This window comes from Puma concolor, chromosome D2 (assembly GCF_028749965.1).
Source record: "Puma concolor isolate L17-30 chromosome D2, mPumCon1.1.hap2, whole genome shotgun sequence".
NCBI lineage: Eukaryota > Metazoa > Chordata > Mammalia > Carnivora > Felidae > Puma > Puma concolor.
The window spans coordinates 77,231,122-77,252,120 of record NC_141677.1 but is presented as its reverse complement, the minus strand read 5'-3'; the positions used below and the strand labels follow the sequence as shown (position 1 = coordinate 77,252,120).

Here is a 20,999-nt window from a genome sequence, read left to right as displayed (position 1 = left end):
CTGTAGGACCCTTCCATGCTAATAAGCTTTATTACTCTCTATGAGATGAGAAGAACAAAGCTCAAGGTCCATCTCGGTAAGTAACAGTGAACTAGACCAAGAAGTGGAGGAAGGTCACCCCGATCCCAGAAGTTATGAGCATGTGATAATCATTAGTTTTGTGCCTACTGCGTCTCCACAACCTTTGTGATTTCTTCAGGATTCCCCAGGAGACTACTAAGTCCCACATGAAAAAGCAATATGCCAATATAAAACTTTAAAATATTTCCCCCAGTGGGGCGCCTGGCTGGCTCAGCTGGAGGGGCATGCAACTCTTGATCTTAGGGTTGTGGTTTCAAGCCCCACACTGGGTATAGAGATTACTTAAATAAATAAATGTAATTAATTAAAATAAAGCATTTTCCCCAAATCCTTCCATTTCCCTATACAATACATATCCTGTATCAAGAGCATCTTCAAAATATATATAGGAAAATCAAGTTAAATCTATTATCTTACTCTGGCATATAGGAACATCTACAAGTTAAATTTACTATTTCACTCTGGTTATTTTGTTCAGATTCACAATGAGTACATTTATTTTATAATTTCATAAGACAATGAAACAAAAACGAAGTACGTAATTGTCAAAATAAACTGTGTATATTTTTTAACGTTTATTTTATTTTTGAGAGAGAAAACGCGTGTGCGCGTGCCAGTACAAGCAGGGGAGGGGCAGGGAGAGGGGGACAGGATCTGAAGCGGGCTCTGTACTGACAGCAGAGAGACCGATGCGGGGCTCAAACTCGCCAACCACAAGATCATGACCTGAGCAGAAGTCAGACATTTAACCAACCGACCACCCAGGTGCCCCTGAAATGTGTCATTTTGAATGGTGCAACAGGAGAAACCAAAGCATATACACTGGAGCAGGGGTTGACCAAACAGGCCAAATCTTGCTCACTGCCTGTTCTTTACAAAGCTTTACTGGAACACAGCTATGCTCATTTGTTTATATACTATCTATGGATGCTTTCGCACTGCAATGGCAGAGTTGAGTAGATGCGACCAAGTCCATATGGCCTGAAATATTTACTATTTGCTCCTTAACAGAAAAAGTTTGCAAACTTGCACTGGAGTAATACAAGGTAGATAAGGCATAACCAAAAAAAGCCCAAATGTATTGCCAAAAGCCTGGTTTCAACCAGCAAAGTGTTTCTTCACAACAATACGTATTTTAGAATTTACATTACATGGTCTGTATGTCTTCAACAGGATTCTCAACTTAAAAATTAAGAGAGAGAAAATAGGATAAAAAGAAAGATATGTGCCAACCTGGCTGATTTCTGCCTGTTACAGCAAGTATTCCTAATAATTGCTCCCTTTTTCATCATTCTAAAAATGATGCTACAATAGAGGAGTCGAAAAAAGACCTTGGCCCTAAGCAAACTATACACACCATCAGGAATTTCATCAAGGTTATCATCAATTCCACGCTTTACAACCCTGGGCCTTGTCTGTCCATCTTGTGTGGTTCCCCATTCATCTGGCACTGATGAAGGCTGGAACTGAACAATAACCTTCAAGACATGACAGAAGGATTATGACAGAGCTCACGACCAAGTGCATTTCCACTACAGGCTAAATAATTTATTTCAATACATACTAAACTACTTCATAGTATGAATAATTTATAAATCAAGTACTCGTATTGTTCTCCCAACACCAATTTTATAACAGTCCTGCTAGAGTTCATTAACCATTAAAACTAGGCAAATCAATACCATTACCTCCAATGCGTATACTGGAAAATACAACTAAATCAGAAGTAGTATACCTTGATTTTAAAAATGTAACGTAATAATCCAGGGTTATGCGTAAGAAATTAAGGAAAAGTTACCTAGAAGAGAAGAATCTTTGCCTAACAAAAATATTTAAGGCATAATCCTTTAAATAGCAAGATTCTCAATTAATTTACAAAGTTCAATTTCAATGCCAAAAACTGATATACCCACCACTTTTTAGGAAAACACATATTCTGTTAAACCAACTGTTTTGAACTTAGTCCTATGTCACACAGAACATTTTCTTCAAAAAAAAAAAAAAGGATGCAAGATGGTATGCAAAATGTTTGTGTTTGCATCAAAAACAATGAAAAACAAAAGGTTAAGAGTACTTACTAACAGGAGGAGAAAAAGGAAATGCAGAGTAAGAGGCTTTTATTCTTGATTTGATACCTTTTTATATTGTTTCAATTTTGTTGGCAAATGAATGTTTTTATTTTTATTTATTTCAGTATCAATAAGAACTACAGAAGTGATGAGATTAAAATTACTTTTGTTTTCTTTTATGCTTTTCTAAAATAAATAAATAAATAGCCTATGTTCTGAGAAACTATGGTATGCCAAGTACTATGCTGGATGTTTTTGTAGAAATTACTTCGTTTTATTTAAAATATGATCCTGACCCTGGGAAGATTGAAGTAAATCTTATCACAGGTGAGGAACCTGGAACTCAGAGAGACTAAGTGTGGTAAATGAAAGACCACCACTAATCGAGATCTTAAGAAAAAATAAATTCATGGAGACAATATGAACAAAAATAGGAAGAACGTATTTTTAAAAGGTGAAATGAAACATCATCAACTGGAGGGTGGGTAAACTGTGATGCACACTAAGCTTTAGCAGACACACAGACATCAACAGCCTCATGAGAAAAATTCAAATTTCATTTTTGTTTTTACGATCAATGTGAATAACTAAGCTTTTAAAAGCCATGTGCTTGTTACAACTAGATCCCTACAGAAGTTAACAAAAATGAGCATTTATCTACAAATCAAAGCCACACTGAGATACCACCTCACACCAGTCAGAGTGGCTAAAATGAACAAATCAGGAAATTATTGATGCTGGAGAGGATGTGGAGAAACGGGAACCTTCTTGTCCTGTTGGTGGCTGATGCAGCCACTCTGGAAAACAGTGTGGAGGTTCCTCAAAAAATGAAAAATAGACCTACCCTATGACCCAGCAATAGCACTGCTAGGAATTTACCCAAGGGATACAGGAGTGCTGATACATAGGGCACTTGTACCCCAATGTTTATAGCAGCACTTTCAACAAGAGCCAAATTATGGAAAGAGCCTAAACGTCCATCAACTGATGAATGGATAAAGAAGATGCGGTTTATATATACAATGGAATACTCCCTGGCAATAAGAATGAAATCTGGCCATCTGCAGCAATGTGGATGGAACTGGAGGGTATTCACTAACTGAAATAAGTCAGGCAGAGAAAGACAGATACCATATGTTTTCACTCGTATGTGCATCCTGAGAAACTTAACAGAAGACCATGGGGGAGGGGAAGGGGAAAAAAAAAGTTACAGAGAGGGAGGGAGGCAAATCATAAGAGACTCTTAAATACTGAGAACAAACTGAGGGTTGATGGGAGGCGGGGGAGAGGGGAAAGTGGGTGATGGGCATTGAGGTCACCTGTTGGGATGAGCACTGGGTGTTGTATGGAAGCCAATATGACAATAAATTATATTTAATACAAAAAAAGGAGTATTTATCAACCACATTCAACAAAATCTTTATTGAAAGGAACCTTACACTTTAATATCTTTTTTTTTCCCTTAACACTTTAATATCTTAAACATTAACATTACCTTTGGATTGTGCATAACGATGGTCTCTCCGCTTGGGAACTCTAATCTACGGTGCCACTGATTGGTGGTTACTGCTTTTTTATATTCAGCCTAAAATAACAGAAACATATAAGCCAATAAGACAAATCTATGCCATGGTGAGAAAAAGTGCGGAAGAAAAGTAGACCTATGATGATGATAAAAATAACGTAACAGCAGTTCTCATGTACTATTTATCATCCTTGTCTGTCATTTTACGTACATTATCTTATTTAATTAATTACTCTCAATCACTCCTAAATAAGATTATCCTCAGTACATACAGGAGAGAACAAAGGTTTACCCAGTCCATTAGTTTCCTAGAGCTACTATAACAAAGTACCACAAAATGAATGGCTTAAAACAATAGAAATGTACTGTCTCGGAGTGCCTGGGTGGCTCAGTCAGTTAATCCTCCAAGTTCAGCTCAGGTCATGATCTTGCGGTTCGTGGATTCGAGCCCCGCATCAGGCTCTATGCTGATAGCTCAAAGCCGGGAGCCTGCTTCGGATTCTGTGTCTCCCTTGCTCGCTGCCCCTCCTCCACTTGCACTCTGTCTCTTTCCCTCTCAAAAATAAATAAACATTTTAAAAATTTAAAAAAACAAAAACATAAAAAAAAAAAAAAAATGTACTGTTTCACAGTTCCAGAGGCTAGAAGTCTGAAGTCAAGTGTCAGCCAGGGCCGTATCCCTCTGAAACCTATAGAAGACTCCTTACTCCTTCCTTGCCTCTTCCTAGCTTCTGGTGCTTTGCCAGCAATCTTTAGTGTTTTTGCTTTAAAGATGCAACACTCCAATTCTCTATTTTTACTTGGTATGATGTCAAGTCATATTGGATTAGGGGCCCAACCTTTTCCAGAATGATCTCATCTTCACTAACTATACCTGCAAGCATCCTATTTCCAGGCAAGATCACATTCTGAGGTGCTACAGGTTAGGGCTTCAACATATCTTTTGTGGGGTGCAAAGGAGGACACAATTCAACCCCTCAGTAGACATTTTAAGTTCACAGCTGCACGAGATCGCAGGCGTAAAGTAGCACGGGCAGAACCGCAGTTCACTCCCACCCTCAAATTTCTGACTCCAAAGACTGGACTGTTGAACAATTTTCTTTCTAGGGAAGATTAACATTTTAGGGGCCCCTTTCAACATTAACACAGTGTTGTTTTAATGTTTTCTGTTAGTGCCAGTTATCTCAGTTTTAATAACTACTACATTAAAAAATAGTAAGTAGGAGCGCCTGGGTGGCTCAGGCAGTTAAACGTCCAACTCTCGATTTCAGTTCAGGTCACGATCTCACGGTTGGTTGGATCGAGCCATGTGTCGGGTTCTATGCTGACAGCCCTGAGCATGCTTGGGATTCTGTCTGTCTCTCTCTCTCTCTCTCTCTCTCTTTCTCTGCTCATACCTTGCTCGCACGTGCTCGCACATACCCGCTCTCTCTCAAAATAAATAAAAATTAAAAAAAAATAGCAACTAAAGTGTTCTGTATCTCATTTCCAATGTACGTAAATCGAATTCACTTATTAATTCAACCATTAAGTAGAATTATCATAAGAAATGAATGCAATTATGTGAAACAACATTAACCACCAGTTTTAGAATGGCTAAGTCTTAAAACATTTGTTTCTATTCCGTTTTCTATTTTCAAAAATCAGAAGTTAAGCTCAAGTCTTTTACTGAACAGTGATCAGAAAAGAATCCATATGCTTGGCACGTGCTTTGAACAACAGATCCCAGCAGACTAAGTTGGTTTGAATGTTTGATACAAGTACCTAATTTCTAGATCTGTGATACGCCCCTATAAAACAGTCTACCTTCAGCTACTGAGGCCATGATTAGCACCTCATCTGAACAAAGGCACCACTGAAAAAGCAATCTCCTCTGTGAACAGCATCAAAACAGGCTCTTAAAAAGCCTGCTTCGTTGTGAGTGGTGTCACGTGAGGCTCCAATGTATACAGGGCCTACGGTTTCGAAGGAAAGCATAAAAGAATGAAGCCCACGTACCTCTAGTTTTTCACTGAACTCCTCTGTATAGGGAATAAATCTGCTGTCTGTGTCCCCTTTGTAAAACCAAGTACAGCGTCTGACTTCCGCCGGCTCCTCTTCCCAGTACACAGCCTTCCTCAGTCGATCATAGAGATAAACGTCATAGCGCCCTCCATCTGTGCCTAGAACCACACTCTCAGGGTCCGGCTGGACTGGAGCACAAAGTTCACGTTTTAACCCGACAGTTACAAGGCAGGTTGAAAAATGATAAGTAATGAAAAAAAATAAATGAACTTTAAAAAATAAAAAATAAAAGTAATAAATAATGAATATGGTGGCTAGTTGACCCTTAATGACACAGAACTAAGTTCATTCGTGTTTAAAAATTGAAGTTTGGGGTGCGTGGGTGGCTCAGTCAGTTAAGCGTCCAACTTCGGCTCAGGTCAAGATCTCATGGCTTGTGAGTTCGAGCCCCGCGTCGGGCTCTGTGACAGCTCAGAGCCTGGAGCCTGTTTCAGATTCTGTGTCTCCCTCTCTCTCTCTCTGACCCTCCCCCGTTCATCCTCTCTCTCTGTCTCAAAAGTAAATAAACGTTAAAAAAAAAAAATTAAAAATAAGTAAATAAATAAAAATTGAAGTTTAACATTAATTTGTGCTACTCAAAATTATGACTCTTCTTGGAAACAAATTTGACAATAAATTTCATATATTGAAAAAAAAAATTATGACTCTTCCTAAGTGAAGAAAAAATAGCCGGAGCAGAGTTGTGAAGTAGGACCGTAAAATAATTCAAATGAAAAATAAATACATAAATAAATAAAATAATAATTCAAATAACTGGATTTTCTTTTTTTAATCCAAGCAGCAAGTCTCCATGAGGTATGCTTCCAGAAGGTATTGAGGGATTTTTAAGTCTCATGATGAAATATCATCAGGATGAACAAAAACACATAATTCTATACTCCAGGACTTCTCAGAGCCTTAACACACTGCATTGCACTATCTCAAGAGGTGAATGAAGTTAAGTCACTTTCAAAACTGCCTGACTACAGAACACTTTTCAAAGCATCTTCAGGAACGAGAGTTCTAAAGAAGATGTTTTATAAATGTCCGTAACTGCAAAAGAATGACAGAAATAGGAAAACTGACACCTACATTATATGAACTACTCTATGTCTCTAACTTAAAACATCTTTAAACAAAGAAGAAAATTACTAAAACATTTTAAAAACCTTGCTTAAATAATTCAGGCCTTCTATTACTATCACTATCTTAAGATACAGAGTCTGGTGGAGTCTACAAGGATTAAGGAATTTGACATTCACAAAATATGAGCCATGGATAAATACTGTTTCTTCTCTTCCTAAAATGAGATAAAAATGATGCATGATCTGTCCTTACCTGAATTATAGATTTCTTCAAGATTCAAAGAGTCAAACACACTGAAAGGCATCCACAATTGTTTGTATTCTACCTCCTTGCAGTAAAACCAGTGGGGTTGAACAGGTTCATATTGGTTTTGAAGTAGAAAAGGAGGGGGTGTTTGCACAGAAGGACCTGTGGGTCTAGCAAGAGCCTGCTGTTGTGTTGGAGGGGTCAACCCCGATGGCACTGAAGGAGGAATCTGGAACACACCAGAAAGACAGGGCTATGATGTTTGTCCAAAAAACAACAATTCCATATATGCCTCAGACCCAAAGTAACATTCATAATGATTATCCTACATGTATCTCTGGACAACCATTTAGTTTAATAATTGGGCCCTAAAACAATGTTTCTTAACAACAACAAAAATCAACAAAATCCAACATCAGTCTCAAAGTAGACTGGGCTTTCTCAAACTGATGGTGAAATAAACCGGCACCTTTACAGAAATCAATCGAGCAGTATGTCTCCTGTGATTTATTTAATCTCTGTAACTTGCATATTCCTTGACCTGACCATTCTATTTCTAAGAACTCATCTTAAAGATGTTAATACAGAAACAAAAATTTACCTACAAAGACATATACTAAACGGTCACTTATAACAGAAAATCACTGGACACAATCTAAATGTCTAACAGAGACCTGATTAAGTACATTATCTGTGACTTAAAGGGTGGAATTCTCTAGAGCCATTAAAAATGTTTTAGAAAAGGGGCACCTGGGTGGCTCAGTCGGTTAAGCATCCTACTTCAACTCAGGTCATCATCTCGCAGTTTGTGAGTTCAAGCCCCACGTCGGGTTCTGTGCTGACAGCTCAGAGCCTGGAGCCTGCTTTGGATTCTGTGTCTCCTCCTCTCTCTGCCCCTCCCCTGCTCATGCTCTGTCTCTCTCTCTCTCTCTCTCTCAATAATAAATAAATGTTAAAAAAAAATTTTTTAACGTTTTAGAAAACAATCTTAACATCTAAAAAACGTTCACAGAAATCATATACAATGTTTGTCTACAAAAAAAGATAGAATATAAAAAAAATGAGAAGAAGGGTTATCCAGATGCAATTTTTAATCATTTGACTATTCTGCATTTTTCAAATTTTCTGCACTGGAAATACTTTTAAAATCAGAATCAGGGATGCCTGGGTGGCTCAGTCAGTTAAGCATCTGACTCCGGATTTCGGCTCAGATCATGATCTCACGATTTGTGGGTTTGAGCCCTGCATCAGGCTGCACACTGGGATTCTCCCTCTCCCCCTCTCTCTCTGGCCATCCCCTGCTTATGCAAGTTCTCTCTCCCTCTTTGTCAAAAAATAAACTTAAAAAAAATTGAAACATGATGTGGCGCCTGGGTGGCTCAGTCGGTTAAATGTCTGACTTCAGCTCAGGTCATGATCTCACAGTTCATGAGTTTGAACCCCACATGGGGCTCTGTGCTGACAGCTCAGAGCCTAGAGCCTGCTTTGGATTCTGCGTCTCCCTCTCTCTCTGCCCCTCCCCCACTTGTCTCTCTCAAAAATAAACAGTACAAAAATTAAAATTTAAAAAAACAATTTTTTTAATTAGAAAACAATTATTTTTAAATGTTTTAATTAAAAATCATTTTGGAATGTTGTATCAATGTTAAAATTACGGAGGTGATAACTGTACTGTGGTTATGTAAAAGGACATCCTTATTCTTAGAAATTTGCACTAAAACAGTTAGGAGTAAAGAGTCATAATGCATTCAACTGACCATTTCCCAAACAACTTGCACACACACATAGTGACAAGGGGAGAGAGAGGATGTCCAAATGTGTGAGTGTGTGCCTGTGCACAAGTAAAAGAACAAATGGGGTAAAACGTTAATGACAGGTAAACATGCATTAAGGGCACTGAGTTACTGTTTGTGCTATCTTTATTTTTGTAACTTTCAAGTCTGAAATTATCATTTTTAAATTTCTTAATTAGAAACCTTTTCAAAAATTTAATCAGCAAACTAACACGTTAACTATCCCACATGCTGTGATGCGCTTACCTTCCAATATGCTGAAATCCAACATTATCAAGTTTGTGTATTGATAGGATTTAAATTAAACAATAAAACTGAGCCCATTCTCTATTCCCAAGAGAGAAGTTAGGTTATTTTCTGATTATAATACCGCTATCCCTGCCACACTTGGGTTAATTCTTCCTTTGAATCATTTCCCTTTTTTTGATTCAGTTGATTTCCCTGTGGAAGTCAGTTCAACAATCAGCTGGGGAAAAAGCATAAGGGAATTTCATAGAATTTACCCAATGCAAATGTTGCCCCATCACCCTCCTGAGATAGAGTTTGACTGTCTAGACCCAAACTTCATAAAGTAAAGAAATTATAGAAGTAATAAATTTTAGTCCCTGTAATTGAATGTTTTGATTGAGTAGGATAATTAAAAACTGAGAAAATGGCAATCTGTTAATAAATGCTTCAACTCTGACATATCCCCAGATAACATTTATTATTGGTATCTTACTCTAAAATCTGGAAATATTGACATGTAGTTAACTCATTAAAATCAGGTACTAACTACTTTCATAAATCAATAATATATGAACCATTTAACGAGCTTCCTTTAAATTTTTTTTTAATGTTTATGTATTTTTTTGAGAGAGAGTGGCAGTGGGGACCCACGGCAGAAAGAGAAGGGGGACAAAAGATCCAAAGTGGACTCTGCACTGACAGCGGGGAGCCCAATGTGGGGCTTGAACTCATGAACCGTGAAATCAAGACCTGAGCCAAAGTCTGACTCTCAACCAAATGAGCCACCCAGGTGCCCCTTTATGATTCCTTTAAAAGAATGTTTACTTCAAAACACATAGCTTACAAAGAATCACCTCTGAGAACAGTTTATCATCACATTGACTATTAAACGCCCAGTGTTGGGACACCTGGGTGGCTCAGGGGGCTGAACGTCCAATTCTTGATTTTGGCTCAAGTCATGATCTCGTGGTTGGTGGGATCGAGCCCCAGGTCGGGCTCTGCGCTAACAGTGTGGAGCCTGCTTGGGATTCTCTGTCACCCTCTCTCTCTGCTCCTCCCCGACTTGTATATGCAGGTGAGCACGCGCCCACTCTCACATTCTGAAAATAAATAACTTAAAAAAAAAAAAAGAATGAAAAAATAAAAATAGAAGCTCGCTTTTTAAAAACATAGGCTAAGATGAGAGAGAGATAAAAAATCAGAGTGAGGGAGAGGCGCCTGGGTGGCTCAGTTGGTTGAGCATCCAACTTTGGCTTAAGTCATAATCTCACGGTTCCTGGGTTCGAGCTCCGCATCAGGCTCTGGGCTGATAGCTCAGAACCTAGAGCTTCCTTTGTATCCTGTATCTCCCTCTCTCTCTGCCCCTCCCCTGCTCGCATTCTGTCTCTGTTCTCTCAAAAAGGAATAAACGTTAAAAAAAAAATTGCTTTTAATAAAAAATAAAATAAAAAACAAAATAAAATAAATCAGAGTGAATAGCTAAGATATAAAAACACATCTCCGTACCGGTGGCAAAGATCCTACAGGCATCTGGTACATCTGAACCGGGGGTCCAGCGGGTGGAGGATGGGGGGGATGGCCTGGTGTTTGGCACTGTTGCAGCTGTGGGGGTGCAATATAAGGATTAGCCCTGCTGCTTACAGGGGTGTGACGATATGGATTGTGTCCTTGTTGGGGCGTTCCTTGCGGTGGGCTCCCAAAATTGGAAGGAGGGAGACTACTTGGCTGAGAAGGCAGGTAAGTATTCATTCCCATCTGTGCAGAAGGTGGAGCACCATACTGAGCCTTCGAAATGGCTGGTGAGCACACATTCGACGCATCTTGGGATCCAGTTGTAAAAGGGAGAGCAGCTGGGGACTTGGAGTATGCTGAGTGTCCAGCCGATGCTGCCACAGTTGTTAACGGCGACTGTCCAATATTCCCAAAAGGATCACTACTGCTTGATACCTGAGAGAAGTAACTAAAGGTCTGTGGGGTAGACGTGTGAGCAGAAGTCTGACCGAGGAAGCTGTCCTCCTCCCCAACGTCGGTGGAATCTTCTGAAAAGGAACAGGAGAGCAAAAGATTTAAAGGATATTCTATTTTTCTGTAGCTACGATCCTATAAGGCAGATCGAGCAATTGCACGTGTTCTTTTTTCTATTTCTGCATTACAAAAAAGAAAGAAAGAAAGAAAGAAAGAAAGAAAGAAAGAAAGAAAGAAAGAAAACCTTGTTCTTTTTTTCTTTGAGATGAAAAACTAGAAAATAAGAATACGAAACAACAAAAGGAGGGAAAAATCAGAATTCATTCATAAGCCCACCTCCCGAAGACAATCACTGTTAACACGTTAATGTTTTGGTACATAACCTTTTATATTTTTTAAATGAATAGTCAAGTATTTATTGTAAATATATATAAATTACACATATCTGTATATAGGAGTTTTTGAAAACAGAAACAAAATCTATACCTACTATTTTTACATCTTATTTTGAATTTCCTCCTGGTAAAAAATAATTCAAATATTTTCTGCTACCAAACACACGCAGTTTTATTTCTACAGTAATAAGAAACTTAAGTACAGACATGAACTCTGTTGACAAGAAGGGGTGTGTCGGGACTCTTACCTACAAAGCATTCATTGTACAAATGAACACGTGGTATTTGTATTCCCAAGGCAAAGTAGGTCAACCATTAATTGCCATCCCTAAAATCACACTATTGCGACCAGAGAACTAGCCATTAGAGAATGCCAAATCACTAAAAAGCCATTTTCTAACCAAAGTTCAGTTCTCTTCACTTCCCTTTGCCCAAACTGATCTTCACCACAGGGATTATCAACCCCAAACTACCTTCTCTTCTGCAACCAAGTTGTAAAATAAAAGTATTCTCCCTCTACATGGCCTCAAAAGTCCAGCCCACTCTTTTTACCAAACTTTTATAAGCCCTTAGCTTGTAGAAACTTTCTTCCTAGGGGCGCCTGGGTGGCTCAGTCAGTTGAGCGTCCGACTTCGGCTCAGGTCATGATGTCACGGATCGTGGGTTCAAGCCCTGCATGGGGCTCTGTGCTGACAGCTCAGGGCCTGGAGCCTGCTATGGATTCTGTGTCTCCCTCTCTCTCTGCTCCTCCCCTGCTCACACTCTGTCTCTCTCTCAAAAATAAATAAAGATTAAAAAGAAAATTTTTTTTAAAGAAACTTTCTTCCTAATCTTTTCCTTCCCCCGGCTCATTCCCTCTTATCTCCTACTGCTGGAGGCATGGAGCCCAACAGAAGACCCACACTCAGCACACAGGCACACTGTGATCCTTGCCCCCTGAGAGGCCTTCTTTCACTGGCTCACAGAGATTCTGGCTTGAGTTTCTAGGCTGCTCCCACTGTATTTCTCACGCATCAATTTAACTGAGATACTCCACTACTCAAAATACTCCTCTCCATTGTTTCTTTGTAACCAAAAATAAATTCTCACCTCCTTCACAAAGCCCTTTGTCTGCTGGCTTTATTCTCCTTTGGAGATACATCTCCAGTTCCCTCTCTCTCTTTTCAGCTGCCTGGACCTCACTTGTCTTACATTTCTCAGTTCACCTCTCAACAACTAAAAACATGGAATGGAAACAAACAAACAAACAAACAAACAAACCCCTGTGGTATCTTTCATCCTTTAAGACAACCTGGGATCAACCTGATCCAAGAGACTTTTTTCTGATTAGCATCAACTGCAAATGAAATACTGATCTCCGCATGCTGCCAGCTCACCTCAGGGGCACTTTCTAATTACATGTGGACACATTCGGCATCGAAACCTACAACCTTAATGAGCACTTGTACACTTTTGACACTCCCAAATCTGTCTCAAACCAGGAGCGTTCTCCTGTGCTCCAGAACCTATCAACCACCTGCTTCCTCGACACTTTTGGCAGACTCAGCCACATACACCTCAAACCTACTAAGCCTGAAAAAGAACTTACCACCTTAACTGTCCTCCTTCATGCACTGCTTTTATCACACCGCACTATCTCAACAGGTGTTCACCAACATCCATCCAGACACTCAAACCAAAACATCATCTCTTAGACTCCTCCCCCGCTTCGTTTCTCAATCCCTTCATTTAACCATTCAGACACTCATTCAAGAAACATGTACACAGTATCCATTACACGCCAGTTAGGGAGCCAGGTCTTCTGGCTAAAACTGAAGGAAGAGAAGGAGCCTCTGGGCTGATAAAGCTGACAGTATGGCCTCCAGGGAGTCACTGAGACCCAACAATTTATAGTCTAAAAGATCTCTCCCCTCTCTTCCCTGCTCTTCATACCCAATGTGGCTGGGTAGGGCTAGAGTGCCATCCACTCGTGCCTGACTCCCAGCGGCCCCCAGACTGACCGCTCTTGCTACCGTCAGCTTTACTCTGGTGCAATCTCAGAAAACTCCAGTCTTTCTGAAACACACCTCCAGTTTCACTGCCTTGTTACCTTAAGATCCTTCGAAGGCTCCCCCACACCCTACAGGATGAACTACAAACTCCTCAGTACGGCATATGAGGCGCTTCGTGATCTAGTCCCCACTGACTACTCACGCCACTCCTCTGCACACACTCTAGCAACAGCTGCAAACTTCAAGAAGCCCACAGTCCAACTAGAGAGGCAGATATGTTTATTTCACAAACATTTAGATAACACTATGTGCCAGGCACTGCACTCAGCACCTTACAAAAATCAATCCACTTCTCATTACAGTTTTATGAGGCTGTACGGACATGGAAAGTGAAGCACAGAGAGGTAAAGTAACATGCCTAGGTCATACAGCAAGTTCCTGGCACAGCCAGGGCTGGAACGCAGTCTGTGCCCCTAGATACTGCGGTCTGGGTAATGCCACACAATCATTAAAAAGCAACACCCCTAGACAATAATAAGGAAATGAAAGAGCTAGGGTGCACGTAGGAGTGGGGGCCAAGGAGAACAGGAAATGGCTTCTTAGACAATGTGATGATGCACTGTCTTGAAAGATGAGTACCTCTGCATCGTGTACCTCTACTTTGCAAGTATTACAGGTCTATCCTAGGAGATCTCCTACTGTATCCTAGTTGAGAAGCACTATTGTCTTTGCATTCCCTGCCAGCACCTGGCACACTAGCATGTGTTCGACAAAAATCTGTGTAATGGCAGTGCCAGCGTGGAGCGTCCAGCCCTCGGATCAGAGGATTCCTCGACGAAAAGCAAGTCTCACGATCTGGCCCCCTACTTCCAATATTTCAAAGTCCCCGGGCCACTCAAACCTGGCCACGGATGGCCCTGGCAAGCCACCCACAGAGTCGTATCGAGGCGCAAGGAATACCTCCTTTCCGACCCTCGTCACCCCACGCCCTCCGCCCGCCTCCCTGCACACACTCTTCCCACCGGACACCCCCCCGCCCCCACTACCTCCAGGCAGGAGCAAGGAGGCCGAGGCAGGGGCGGCTTGGGTGACTGGGATGAAGGGCACGTTGAAGCTGAATTCCGTGGCCGAGGAGGAGAAGAGTAAGTTAGTGCCCGATGAGGAGGTAGAGGCGGCGCCGCCGCTACCGTTAAGTTTCCTCTCGGCCATGGCTGCGGCCCACCGTCAGTTACACGTCTCCTGGCAGCCGGTGCGGCACCACCGGCCGGAAACCGGTCACACTCGGGGCCAGCACACTTCCGCACTTGCGCACAAGGCCCGGAACTCGGGTCGGCTCGCCAGCGGCCTTGCGCTTCCCCTGGAAAGCGCCGCCAGAAACCAACATGGCGGCGCTGGCTTCACGCCCGTGTCCTGGCACGTGACACTCCCCGGCGCGGCCGCGGCGGAGGCTGGGACTGGAGCGTGGGAGTGGCAGTACTGCTGTTTCTGAATCGAGTTGACGCAGAGGGTCACGGATTGCGGGGGGCGCGCTGGGCTGCCTAAAAGTATCCACAGGAGAGTTTAACTGGCAAGATTTTGGAGGAACAGCGGGAACCTGCGGGAGCAGTCAGCAGAGCGCTGTCCCCATTGGGAGGGAAGAAGAGGTGTTGAGCCATTTGTAGCCAAAGCTGAGCCCAACTCACCCACGCTAGCGCTCACATCCAACCCGCCCACATGTCTTTCTGGACTGAACTGAACTCTTTTTGTTGGCCCAGAAATAGAAACGGTAAAACTTTTGAAGTTTTTAAGCCATGTTTAAAAAAGGAGCCAGGGAATTGAAATTTGGAGATGCTACATTTTAAAATAGCTTTCTATATCTGTCTACAATAATCTGATTAGTTAAATCCCAAAATGCGCCGTGGGTGACTTGGATGTAATTGTCACCTTTCATGTAGGTAGAGATTATGAAATAAAAAATAACAGACAAGTAGCTTTTTTGGAGGGAGGGAGAGGAAGATAGAACCCAAAAGAAGCTTTGAAATAATGAAACTCCTCCCCTGCAGCCATTCACTCCTGTGCAGAACCTGTTTACTTAATTCAGTAACTATTTAGTGTGCTTACTGTCAGAGATAAACAAAGTGAGACACTAGTTAAAGCAGTAAGGATAGATTTTACTGGGTAGTAACTACTACAACAGGAAAGAGGGTACATCGTGAACTGAACTTCCCCAAAAGACTGCAGACTTTCCAAAGATCAGAGTGCTAAGGGGAAAGCATTGAAAGGTGCCAAGGGAAGTTGGTCCACGTGACTAGGCCACCTAGGTTTGTTAACTGCCAACTATCTGGAGGAGAAACAAACTTCTCATATCTTTATGACAGGCAGTTGTACAAGTTAGAGCAATATACCACCAGGCTGGGAGGAGATGGGCCTTGAGAAGACAGTTCTGTATGGCAGATTTACATCTCAAAATTATACGGGATGTAGAATTGCAAGTTTTCTAGAGTAACTGCTCTGAAACGGAGCTCAGGGGCCCAAATGCCTAGCACCAGGTTTTGGATGGAACATACAGTAAGTTCTCCTGGCAGCATTGAGCTTTCTCAGGGCAGGCATTTTAAGGAGGACTGGGGTCATTCTAGGGACATGGCCTTACACTGTAAGAAACCTTGCTAGAATTGGGTCAAGGAGAGAGTCTGTCGTTCCTATGGGTGACCAAGGCACTACACCAAACACTGCGGGTTCGGTGGTGTTTAAGAAAGACACAGAGGGGCGCCTGGGTGGCGCAGTCGGTTGGGCGTCCGACTTCAGCCAGGTCGCGATCTCGCGGTCCGTGGGTTCGAGCCCCGCGTCAGGCTCTGAGCTGATGGCTCAGAACCTGGAGCCTGTTTCCGATTCTGTGTCTCCCTCTCTCTCTGCCCCTCCCCCGTTCATGCTCTGTCTCTCTGTCCCAAAAAAAATAAATAATAAAAAACGTTGAAAAAAAAAATCTTTAAAAAAAAAAGAAAGACAGAAACTTTCCATCTTAGAGCTTATAGTTTGGCCAGGAAGACAGGAAAGTAAACAGTGGTGAAAGTTGTAATGTAGAATTTCCCAAGTGTGTTATGTCTAATATGGACACCATCAGGGGAAGGAGGTATAACCCTTCTGTGAGAAAAGATAGCAAATACTTAGACTAATCAGACCATCAACAAAGGACCTACATAGTGTTGAGTGACGTGAAAGGCTTCCTCGAAGAAGAAAATTTAAAGTCAAGCCCTGAAAGACAATGAGTAGAAGTTAAGTGGAAAATTTGGTGGGGGCGGGGGGGGGTGGGGTTTGGAGGAAGCAATGAGAGATCATTTCAAAAAAAAGTCACAGTATGTAGGAATACCCTGAAATGCCACACTGAGCAACTGGAAGAATGTTGGGAGATGAGAATGAAAAGCCGAGCAAGGCCAGATGATGCAGGGGCTTACAAGTCAAGAGCAACAGGGAGCCAAAGAAGGGGTTAAAAGAGGGTAGAGAGGGGAGCCTGAGTGGCCCACCTGGTTGAGCATCCGACTTCAGCTCAGGTCATGATCTCACGGTTTGTGGGTTCGAGTCTGGCGTCAGGCTCTGTGCTGACAGCTCACGAGCCTGGAGCCTGCTTCACATCCCTCTCTCTCTGCCCCTCCCCCCGCTTGCTCTCTGTCTCTCTCTTAAAAAAATTAATTAACATTAAAAAATTTTTTAATAAAAGAGGGTGGAGAAGTAACATTTGCCCTGTAGAAAGTCCACTCTGACTTCAGTGTAATAAAGTAGATACGGAAAGAGCAACCCGGGCTGCTACAGTGGACCAGGAGAGCCGTGAGAGTGGCTCAAATTAGAGCAATTGCAGTAGGAATGAGCAGAGAATTCCTGGGGTAATTCCTGGGGAGAGACATCAGATTGAACCAAAGTGTCTTCATTTCCTTCCTCCTGAAACTCTATGGAAAACACAAATAGGTGTGTTTGATTTTTAAACCCAGAAGAATAAGGGGGATAGGAGAGGATTCCGCAGCAACAAGATTCTGCATACACACACAAAAAAAATGGACCTGTAGTAGGTGATTTAGCAAACCAGTAATGGGGAAAGCCCAAGAGCAACTTATTTGCACCACAGAATCATCATAAGATTGAGGCTCTGATGACCTCAGGCACCTGAAGCTAAAGAGTTTGGAAGATTGGGTAAAACTGTTGGAGAAGCTGTTAGGTCTGTACCCCTACTCTGAGTAACTGGACCAGTAACCATCCCCCTTCTAGAAAAAAAAAGACGAAATTTTCCCTTCTGGAGTGGGTAACAGAAGAAACACTTAGCAAACATGTACATACTGAATAAAAAAATAATCTCTCCCACAACCCCAGCCAAGTTTCTCCACTCAGCTCTGAGAACACTGGCTGCCAGATCTTCAACCTTCAGGCAGAAGATTAGAAAATTCTTCTTTGGGGCATGGGAAAGAGAGATGTAGAGGTGCTGAAATCTGGAGTCCCTAGGAAGACAGCCCAGCCAGATCACCCCATATTAAGTTCACAATCAACAATCCCTATTTATATGCTCTGAGCTCCCAATCACCTTGTTAGTCCCCACACTTTTTTTTTCAGTCCCTTCTGTGGCCAATGTGGGGCTCAAACTCACAACCCTGCGACCAAGAGTTGCGTGATCTACGGATTAAGCCAGTCAGGTGCCCCTAGTCCCCACACTTTAGATACGATCACCACATAGTTGAGAAGATCCTTTAATGTGAAAGAGATCAAAACAAGACACACACCAAAGGAAGGAGAAATAGCAACTTAGAAGAAACAACCCACACGGAAAGAAAAAGACTTAGAAAATCTGTCAATAATATCCTCAGAGGGATAAGAGGGTCAGTAACCAAGAAACAAGATCGGTGTGTTGTTTTTTAAAAAAATGTTTTTTAACATTTATTTATTTTTGAGAGACAGAGACAGAGCATGAGCAGGAGAGGGGCAGAGAGAGAGGAGACACAGAATCCAAAGCAGGCTCCAGGCTCTGAGCAAGCTGTCAGCACAGAGCTCGAACCCACAAACCGTGAGATCATGACCTGAGCCGAAGTCGGACGCTCAACCAACTGAGCCACCCAGGCGCCCCAGGATGTTATTTTAAAAAGAAAATAAATGTTCAGGGAACACACAAGAAAATCAGTAGAAGGAAGATAAATAGTGAGGAAATTTCTCAAAAAGTAAAGCAAAAAGACAAACAGATGGGAGCTAGGAGAGAGACATAAGAAAATTAGAGTGCTGGGCAAGGAAAGCCAATATCTGTACATTAAGAGTTCTGCTAAGAATAGAGACAGAGAAAATGCAGGGGAGGGAATAATCAAAGAAAAAACATTTTTATTCCCAGAAATGAAGGATACCAGTTTCCAGATTGCAAGGGTTGAGTACCCAGCACAATAGTTGAAAATAGACACACACACGAGAAAACGCTGGAGACAAATAGAAGATTCTTAAGGCTCCAGAAGGATAAAAACAGGTCAAATGCAAAGGAATTCAGCTCTCAAAATACTTACCCCTCCAGCACACCTTCTAAGAAAGCAAATGGAGGAGGTCCTCCACCAAAATAAAGGAATAAGCTAAGGAAGTCTTCCTATGTGGGATACAGGAAACGTGATGTGCAACCACAGGTGTCCCAGAGAATGTAAGCTGTTTTAACAAAAAAAAGACCCCAAAATGCAGTGGCTTAAAGTAAAGGTTCATTTCCCACATGAGAGTACATGCAGGTAACCAGTTTTTCATCTTCAACACAAGGCTTCCAAGGCCGCTCTAGTTTTTTGCCAGCCAAGGCAGCGGCCAGAGGTCAGAGCAGTTCAGGCACAGACGTCTCATCTTAAGAAGTAAGGCAGACCTTGTACAAATCACTTCTGTTCACATTCCGCTAGTGAGAACTTGGACAAAAGGCACTCCTGGTACAACAGCTGGAAATACAGTCCTCACCTGAGTATCCACATCCTACCTACAATTCTGTAACTGTTCTGTATGGAGAAAGAAGATTTTAGTGGGCAAATGACGATCGCCACCACAGTCTGCCCCTCTGGCCACCAAACGCCAACCCTTCTTCCCAAATGTAGAATATACTCACTCCTCAAAGGAAGCAACATGCTGCATCCTGTTTAACAGTCTAGCATCTGCGGGTGCAGCTCAGCCCTTTCCACTGGGCCTGGATGTGGCTTCTCACCTATGGCGATAGGGCACATTAGACAGTCATGGACCGAGAACAGGGTAACTGTATGGAGACTCCCACTGTTGCACAGAAATGATTAAATCCTGCGAGGCATAAATTGAAAATACTCCCTGAGAGTGGAGAATGTTTTTGATTGGTCCTGACTGCCCCTGGTTTGGGCCTCTAGAAATACTTCCTCAGTCTACAGTCCTCCCTGGCCTCAGCTTTGCCCTCAGGGAGGTTTCTTCTTGTCCCTGACCATCCATGGCTATATCCCAAGTGGCACGAGGAGGCATGTCCTCTTTGGGGGCTGTACAGCTTTGGTAGCCCACTGTCTCTCCTATGAGTCTGGGGCCTGAGACTTGCCTTAAAACTTGACAAGTTGCAGACTTTTTCAGGCCAAGCTCCTGGCATTTTATTTCCTGAAAGTTCCATGTTCTTTACTTCCTTGTCTGACTTGAGCCCTTTTTCTGTCAGCCTAATAGGTATAGGTGGGAAAGCTACATCCTTGATCTGACCTTTGCCATAAGGCAGGACTCTTTAGTTTACCAGAGAAATCTTAAAAGACCCTTGGAAATGCCTTTGAGCAAGATTCTTACCTCCTCTGATCTGAATACTGAGGCCCTGGTCTCTCCTGTGCTGCCTCACTTGATGGTCCTGGCTACCTGTGGCTATCGAGGTCTGGAAATGTGGCTGTCTGAATTGAGAAGTGCTGTAACTGTAAAATGCACACCAGATTTCAAAGAATTCATTCTAAAAAAAGAATATAAAATATTCATTAATAACATTTATATTGATTATTCCAACTACAATATTTGGAATATGTCAAGTTAAATATAGTACTAAAATTTTTTTAAGTTTATTTATTTATTTTTGAGAAAGACAAACCCAGTGTGGGGGGGGAGGGGCAGAGAGAGAGGGAGAGAGAGAACCCCAAGCAGGATCCACACTGTCAGCACAGAGCCCAATGTGGGGCTCAAACTCATGAAACCATGAGATCATGACCTGAGTTGAAACCAAGAGTCAGATGCTTAGCCGACTGAGCCACCCAGGCACCCTACTATTAAAATTAATGTTATCTGTTTATTTTTACTTTTTTTTTTAACATTTACTTAGTTTTGAGAGATGGAGACAGAGACAGCGTGAGTGGGGGAGGGGCAGAGAAAGCGGGAGACACAGAATCTGAAGCAAGTTCCAGGCTCCGAGCTGTCAGCACAGAGCCCAATGCGAGGCTTGAACTCATGGACCATGAGATCATGACCTGAGCTGAAGTTATAGGCTTAACCGACTGAGCCACCCAGGTGCCCCTCTTTTTGCTCTTTAAATCAACTTTATTGAGGTATAATTTACATGATAAAAATACATGAACTGTAAGTATACAGTTTTATGAGTTTTGACAAAAATATCAGTATAGAATAAATCC

General features: G+C 42.0%; 1 protein-coding gene across 5 annotated transcripts in view; it reads right to left on the bottom strand.

The window, feature by feature from the left end:
* SEC23IP (SEC23 interacting protein) overlaps positions 1–14,715 on the bottom strand; it is a 43,434-nt gene extending 28,719 nt beyond the window's left edge. For 3 of the 5 annotated variants that reach the window (XM_086681018.1, XM_086681017.1, XM_086681019.1), the window contains exons 1-6: positions 14,469–14,715; positions 10,578–11,110; positions 7,057–7,279; positions 5,674–5,867; positions 3,646–3,735; positions 1,439–1,559 (exon numbers count right to left, since the gene is read on the bottom strand). In XM_086681018.1, coding sequence (XP_086537144.1) covers positions 1,439–1,559; positions 3,646–3,735; positions 5,674–5,867; positions 7,057–7,279; positions 10,578–11,110; positions 14,469–14,631 — 1,324 coding nt within the window. In that variant the 5' untranslated portion in view covers positions 14,632–14,715. The remainder of the gene's footprint in view (positions 1–1,438; positions 1,560–3,645; positions 3,736–5,673; positions 5,868–7,056; positions 7,280–10,577; positions 11,111–14,468) is intronic. The other 2 variants (XM_086681021.1, XM_086681020.1) reach the window with 2 other exon arrangements.
* Between the last annotated feature and the right edge of the window lie 6,284 nt (positions 14,716–20,999).